Source organism: Tupaia chinensis, unplaced genomic scaffold, assembly GCF_000334495.1.
Source record: "Tupaia chinensis unplaced genomic scaffold, TupChi_1.0 Scaffold000678_1, whole genome shotgun sequence".
Taxonomy (NCBI): Eukaryota; Metazoa; Chordata; class Mammalia; order Scandentia; family Tupaiidae; genus Tupaia; species Tupaia belangeri.
Window position 1 is genome coordinate 1052833 of NW_006160202.1, and position 8049 is coordinate 1060881.

At 37.5% G+C, this 8049-nt stretch overlaps 1 protein-coding gene and 1 pseudogene across 1 annotated transcript; one reads left to right on the forward strand and one right to left on the reverse strand.

Annotated features, from left to right (window-relative positions):
• Positions 1 to 8049, reverse strand: part of LOC102479105 (ubiquitin D-like) — a 69423-nt pseudogene that overhangs the window by 2081 nt on the left and 59293 nt on the right.
• Positions 988 to 1423, forward strand: LOC102496637 (28S ribosomal protein S18c, mitochondrial-like). Its single transcript, XM_027776520.1, has 2 exons — positions 988 to 1146; positions 1279 to 1423. Exons 1-2 carry the CDS (start codon positions 988 to 990, stop codon positions 1330 to 1332), a joined length of 213 nt encoding a protein of 70 aa, XP_027632321.1. The 3' UTR covers positions 1333 to 1423.

Here is an 8049-nt window from a genome sequence, read left to right on the forward strand (position 1 = left end):
GGGGGGTGATTTCTCGCTTTCTGTCTCTCTGTCTCTCTCTGTCTGTCTGTCTGTAACAAAAAACTCTCCAAAAAAAAAAGATAAAGACTATAAGAAGAGACAAAGAAGGGCATTATATAATAGTAAATGAGGTAATCTAGCAAGAAGACATAACCCTTATAAATATCTATGCATCCAACTCAGGTGCACCAAATATGTTAAGGAAAGAATGCTGGAGCTAAAATGAGAGATAGGGAGAAAAACTATAATTGTTGGAGATCTCAACACCCCATTATCTACTTTAGAAAGATCTTCTAGACAGAAAATAAATAGATACAGAACCTAAATACTATAAATCAAATGTGCGTGACAGATATCTATAGAACTTTCCACCCTACATCCACAACGTATACATTTTTCTCACCCCAGCATGGAATCTTTTCAAAGATTGATTATATGTTAGAACATAAATCAAGCCTTTACAGATTCAAAGGCATAGAAACTATATTCAACATCTTCTCTGATCATGATGGAATTAAACTCAAGATTAATTTCAAGAAACATTTCCGAAAATACACAAACACATGGAATCTGAACAACCTACTTCTGAATGACTTCTTTTTTTTTACTTTTTAATTTTAATTATCATCATAATCTTCTTTATATTAAATTGGATTACAGATAACTTTACAGTGTATTACATTGCTCTTTCAAAAGGGAAGGGGAGGGAACCAGCACTAAGCGTAATGGCTATGTCGCTGGACTCCCACGTAGTCGACCACGGTTTGTGTCCCAGACCCGGTGGCTTAAAACTCACGCCGGGCACATGTGCGTGCCCAAGATCCCGAGAGGAGAATCGAGAAGAAGGGATTGCGGTGTGACCATCTCCCCTGGGGGGTGATTTCTCGCTTTCTGTCTCTATGTCTCTCTCTGTCTGTCTGGCGAGCGCACGCGCCCTACAGTGAAAATCTCTCCCAAAAAAAAAAAAAAAAAGGGAAGGGGAGAGTGATGGCAGCTGCGGTCGCTGTTCGGAATGGTCTAGGGAGGAAAAAGTTGACACACTTGGTAACGGCTGAAGTCTGCGTTAAATGTCCCAGCACTCATGAGGTGCTGTGGAGAAGAAATTGTTTACAATATAGACAGGAAACCAGCAATGAAGACCTGCCTGTTCCAATGGAAAATCATTATAAGGAGCCTCTTTAAAAATGTGTCATGTGCGAGAAACGTGTAGATTATAAGAATGTACAGCTTTTGTACATTCTTTTGTACATGTTCGTTTATTGGATGCATTCATGGAAGGCACATAACAGAAACAGAAAGAAGTCTCAAAAGCAATTAAGAGAGCTCAAATAATGGGGTTTATGTCAGTTATGTACAAGGATCCTGCATATCGCAAAGACCCTAAAGTTTGTAACATCAAATATCGGGAATAAATTACATAAGGTTATTATCAATAAGTGTATTTTACCAAAAAAAGGGAATGCCATGCATGTCAGTCAATACAGAGACATTAATCTCCCCACTTCATCATTCGATATCTTTTGAATATTTTTCCCAATCATTATTATTATTATTCTAATTATTATTTTTCTTAAACAATCATTTTGCTTGTAAAAAGACTTTATCTATCATGAAATACTTCTCAGACCAATCCAATTGAAAATACTATACATGTCATCATCAACAGGTAATAAGCCATATCTGTTTCCCACTGATGTCTTGCCTCTCTATTTGTTCTCTTGCTATATTTCTCTATCCTCTTTTCTTCACCCCCCATTCCCCCCTATCTTATTCTCATTAAGTATTTTCACTGCTTTTATGTCCTCCAATGTTTCATTCTCTACCATAGAGTGCAGATAGTCAGTATATAATAAGTGGAAACATATAATATCTTTCTTTCATAGCCTGGCTTACTTCACTCAGCAATATATCCTCCATATCTGACCACTTTCTATCAAAGGCCAGGTTCTTGTTATTTTTTATGGCTGAGTAGTATTCCATAGAGTATATATACTACACTTTTCCAATCCATTCATCAGTTTGTAGGCATTTAGGTTGATTCCATGTCTTATCAATTGTGAATAATGCTGCAATAAACATTGTTGTGCAAGCACTTTTCCAACTAAGCATTTTCCTGTCCTTTGGATAGATACACAGAAGTGGGATTGCTGGATCAATTGGTAGTTCTGTTTGTAGATCTTTGAAGAACCTCCATATTGTTCTCCACAGTGGTTGAACCAGTTTACATTCCCACCAACAGTGTAAGAGGGTTCCCTTTTCACCACATCCCTTCCAATACTTACCATTTTTTATATTCTTAATCTATGCCATTCTGACAGGGGTTAGGTGGTATCTCATTGTGGTATTTATCTGCATCTCCCTTATGGTGAGGGATGTTGAGCATTTCCTCATATGCTTTTTGGCTGTTCGTATGTCTTCCTTAGAGAGATTTTTGTTCAGCTCATTTTCCCATCATTTAATTGGATTCATCATTTTTTTCGCATAAGGCACTTGAGTTCCCTATGTATTCTGGTTATCAGTCCCTTGTCTGAGGCATATTTAACAAAAATATTTTCCCATTCTGAGGGTTGTCAGTTAACATTTGTTACTATGTCCTTTGCTGTGCAGAAAATTCTTAGTCTGATATAGTCCCACTTGTCTATTTTAGGGATTATTGCCTATGCTTTAGGAATCTTATTTAAGAAGTCTTTGCCTACTCCAATGTCTCCCAGAGTTTAACCAGCATTTTCCACTAGTAGTTTTATTGTTTGAGGTCTTAGGTTCAGATATTTGATCTATTTTTAGTTAATTTTTGTTAATGGTGAAAGATGGGGGTTCAGTTTCATCTTTCTGCAGGTGGATACCCAGTTTTTCCAGCACCATTTACTAAAGAGGTTTTCCTTTTCCCAATGGATTGACTGATATCCTTTGTCAAAGATCAGTTGGCTATAAGCTTTGGGAGTTATTTCTGGGGTCTCTATTCTCTTCCATTGGTCCACATGTCTGTTTTTATGCCAATACCATGCTGTTTTGATGACCACAGCTTTATAGTATATCTTGGGATCAGGGAGTGATATGCCTCCTACTCCATTCTTCTTACGCAGGATTGCTTTTGCAATACGAGGTCTTTTATGGTTCCAGACAAATTCTATAATTGTCTTTTCTAGATCTCTGAAGAATATCTCTGGTATTTTGATTGGAATTGCATTAAACATGTAGATTAATTTGGGTAGAATTGCCATTTTGATTATGTTAATTCTACCAATCCAGGAGCATGGGATGTCCTTCCACTTTTTTATGTCACTTTCAATGTCTTTTTTAAGATTCTCGTAGTTTTCTTTATAAAGGTCTTTGACTTTCTTAGTTAGGTTTATCCCTAGATATCTTATACATCTTGTGGCTACGGTGAAAGGGATTCCTTTCTTCAGCTCTGCTTCATTCAACTTGTTGTTCATAAATAGAAATGCTATAGATTTTTGGATATTGATTTTGTATCCTGCCACCTTACTGTATTCACTTATTACTTCAAGCAGTTTTTTCATGGATACCTTTGGGTCTTCTAAGTATACCATCATGTCATCTGCAAATAAAGATATTTTCAACTCTTCTTTGCCTATTCGAATGCCTTTAATACTGTTCTCTTCTCTGATTGCAATAGCTAAGACTTCCAGTACTATATTAAAGAGCAGTGGAGAAAGTGGGCAGCCTTGCCTAGTACCTGTTTTCAGAGGAAAAGCTTTCAGCTTTTCCCCATTCAGTATAATATTAGCTGTAGGTTTTTCATAGATTGCTTTTATTGTGTTCAGAAATGACCCTTCTATACCAATCTTACTGAGAGTCTTAATCATAAAAGGATGTTGTATTTTATCAAACGCTTTCTCCGCATCAATTGAGATGATCATATGGTTTTTATCTTTCTTTCTGTTAATGTGGTGTATTACATTTATGGTCTTGCGTATATTGAACCACCCTTGCATCCCTGGTATAAAGCCTACCTGGTCGTGATGAATGATCTTTGTTATATGTTGTTGGATACGATTTGCGAGTATCTTGTTGAGAATTTTCGCATCTATATTCATCAATGATATTGGTCTGTAGTTTTCCTTTTTTGTCATATCCTTATCTGTTTTGGGGATGAGGATGATGGAGGCTTCATAAAATGAATTTGGAAGGTTTCCTTCCTTTTGAATCTTTAGAAATAATTTTAGTAAGATAGGGGTTAATTCTTCCTTGAAAGTTTTGTAGAATTCACAAGTGAAGCCATCTGGGCCTGGGCTTTTCTTTGTTGGGAGATTATTAATTACTGATTCAATCTCCTGGCTTGTTATAGGTCTATTCAGATTCTCTATGTCTTCCTGATCCAATCTTGGTAGTTTATATGCATCCAGGAATTTGTCCATCTCCTCCAGGTTATCTTGTTTGTTGGCGTAAAGTCGCTCATAGTATCCTCTAATGATATTATGTATTTCTGCTATGTCCGTGGTAATATTGCCTGTTTCATCACATATTTGATTAATCTGGTTTCTTTCTTTCTTCTTCTTGATCAGTCTAGCCAATGGAGTATCAATCTTGTTGATCTTTTCAAAGAACCAGCTTTTGCTTTCATTTATTTTCTGTATGGTTCGTTTATTTTCTATTTCATTTATTTCTGCTCGAACCTTTATTATTTCTTTTCGCCTGGCATTTTGGGGGTTCGTTTGTTGTTGTTTTTCCAGTTCTCTGAGGCATGATGATAAGTTATCTACTTGCCATCTTTCCATCCTTTTCTTATGTGCACTAATTGCTATGAATTTCCCTCTTATGACTGCTTTTGCTGTGTCCCATAGGTTCTGGACACTTGTGTCCTCATTATCATTTGTTTCCATAAATTTGTTTATTTCAGCCTTAATTTCTTCAGTAGTGAAGAAGTCATTCAGAAGTAGGTTGTTCAGTTTCCATGTGTTCGTGTGTTTTCGGGGTTGTTTCTTGAAATTAATCTTGAGTTTAATTCCATCATGGTCAGAGAAGATGCTGGGTACAGTTTCTATGCCTTTGAATCTGTAAAGGCTTGATTTGTGTCCTAATATATGATCTATCTTTGAAAAGGTTCCATGTCGGGGTGAGAAAAATGTATATGTTGTGGATGTAGGGTGGAAAGTTCTATAGATATCTGTCAAGCCCATTCCATTTATAGTATCATTTAAGTCCTGTATCTCTCTATTTATTTTCTGTCTAGAAGATCTGTCTATAGGAGATAACGGGGTGTTGAGATCTCCAACAATTATAGTATTTTTCCCTATGTCTCCTTTTAGCTCCAGCAGTCTTTCCTTCACATATTTAGGCGCACCTGAGTTGGGTGCGTAGAAGAGGAGAGTGGGAGATAGCTGAGGGTAAGAGATAGGGAATCAAGAATGGGGGGAAAAAAACAAAACATACAGAAAACAAGAAATGGAAAATTATTTGCTGACAATAACATGTTTGTTGATGTGCTTAATTGAGACAACATACAGTGTACTCTGGATGGAAAATCTCATTTTGTATGTTGTAATGATGTACAGTGAATGAATGCAAATAAATTCATTTAAATTTTAAAAAAGAAAAACTGTGGCACATATACTCTGTGGAGTACTATTCAGCCATAAAAACCAACACAACCCTGGCTTTTGACAGAAAGTGGAAGAATACATAAGATATACTGCTGAATGAAGCAAGCGAGGCTATGAAGGTGAGACATTGTATGTCCCCACTTAATATATACCGAGTATCCACACTCTATGACTAAACCTGATGGGCTAAAGGATGTACAAACACAAGAGATGGGTGTGAATACCAGATGTGGTGTGTGTGGCAGAGTGGGGCCTGGGGAAGGACATTTGGAGGAGGGACACAGAGACAGAGTATTGTTAGACAGGGAAGTAGTGTTGATATATTTTGATCAACTGGACCGGGGAGAAATGTCCACATATTGAAATAGTCATCTTGTAAGCTAAATAATGTGACTGAATGTATAAAAAAAGTATATAAATAAACAGATAAAATTAAAAAATAAGAAAGACAGACAGAAACAAAGTGACAGAAAGCAAGAAATCATACCCCAGTGGTGATGGCCACACCACAATCCCTTCTCCTCCATTCTTCTCTCGGGATCTTGGGCACACACGCACATTCGCCTGGTGTGAACTTAAGCCACCAGGTCCAGGACTAGAACTACGGTCGACTACATGGGAGTCCAGTGACATAGCCATTAAGTTAACTGATGGTCCCCAATTCCTCTGATCTTCCTAATATTACAAATTAATCATTGCTTTTCTCAAAATCACAGAAAATTACCACAGAATTAATTTTTTTAGAATTATATTACTTACTTAGTTACTTATTTATGTTAATTTGACCTAAAAAAAAGAATTATATTATTTACTTAGTTACTTATTTATGTTAATTTGACCAGAGAGGAACAGCAAAAGAGAGAGAGGGAAAGTGAGAAAGCAAGCCACAGGTCCAAGGTGGAACTTCAGTCAGCCATATGGGAGTCCCCCGCTCTTAACCACCACATTACTTGCCAGCCCCAAGAGCCAATTGTTTTAAGGGATTTTTACCTCAGGGTCCATGCATTCACTGAATAGAGAGAGAGAGAGTGACACAGAGACAGTGAAAGGATAAGCAAGAAATCAACCCTCAGGGGAAATGGCTACCCAGAATCCACTCTTCTTTATTCTCCTCCCGGGATCTTGGTCATGTGCATACACACACACACACACACACACACACACACACACTCAACACACTCACCTGGCATGATTTTCAAGCCACCAAGTCCAAGACTTGAACAGTGGTAGACCTCATGAGAGTCCAGACATGTATGCACTCTAACATTTGCTGGTCCCAGAACAAATTTAAGTAGAATTTATTTAAAGTGCTTCCTGGGACTAGAAGATGGCATGGTGATTGAGGTGCTGGATTCCCACATGACCAACCACTGTTCAAGTCCCAGACCTGGTGACTAGCGTTCTCACTCTCTCTCTCTCTCTTTCACATATTCTCTCTGTCTCTCTCTGGCCAAACATGAAGAATAACAATAATAATTATTTTTTCATAAAGTGCTTCCTTAAGGGCTACCAGATGACATAGAGTTACCAGATGGCATAGATGTGCTCATCGGTCTCCCAAATTTCCTTCTTTTTTTTCAGTTTATTTACTTTATTCTTTTATTTACATTTTTTAATGCATTCAATTCCACTATTTAGCTTACAATGTGGTCATTTCAATATATGAACATTACTCCCTGGTCGAGTTGATCAAAATATAACAACACTACGTCTCTGTCTCAACACTGCTGTCTCCGTAACCCTCCTCCAAATATTCTTCGCCAGGCCCCACTCCTCCACACACCCCACATCTAGCATGCACATCCACCTCTTGTGTTTGTACATCCTTTAGCCCATCAGTTGCAGTTATAGAGTGTGGAGATTCAGTATGTATTAAGTGGGGACATACAATGTCTCTCCTTCATAGCCTGGCTTGCTTCACTCAGCAGTAAATCTTCCATATTCTTCCACTTTCTGTCAAAAGTCAGGGTTTTGTTGTGCTTAATGGCTGAATACTATTCCATAGAGTATATGTGCCACAGTTTTTCAATCCATTCATCCGTACTTTGGGTTAGTTCCATGTCTTAGCAATCATGAAAAGTGCCACAATAAACATCAATGTGCAAGTACTTTTCCAATGAGAAATTCTTCTGTCCTTTGAGTAGATGCCAAGAAATGGGAATATTGGATCATATGGCAGTTCTATTTGTACATTTTTGAGGAATCTCAAAATTGTTCTCCACAGTGGTTGGACTAATTTACATTCCCACCAGCAGTGTAAGAGAGTGCACCTTTCACCACACCCCCGCCAACACTTATCGTTTTTTGTTTTTTTAATCCTAGCCATTCTGACTGGCTTTAGGTGGTATCTCATTGTTGTTTTGCTCTGCATTTCCCTTATGATGAAGGATATTGAACATTTTTTAATATGCCTTCTGGCTATGCATATGTCATCTTTAGTGAGTGTTCATTTCAACTCCTTCTCCCATCTTTTAATAGGGTTCAT

What these genes read in the sequence shown, in the direction of transcription:
- LOC102496637 (XM_027776520.1), top strand. Translation starts at nt 988, where the DNA reads ATGGCAGCTGCGGTCGCTGTTCGGAATGGTCTAGGGAGGAAAAAGTTG. An exon ending in CCAGCAATGAAGACCTGCCT is followed by an intron (nt 1,147 to 1,278) that starts GTTCCAATGGAA and finishes CATTCATGGAAG; the next exon opens with GCACATAACAGAAACAGAAA.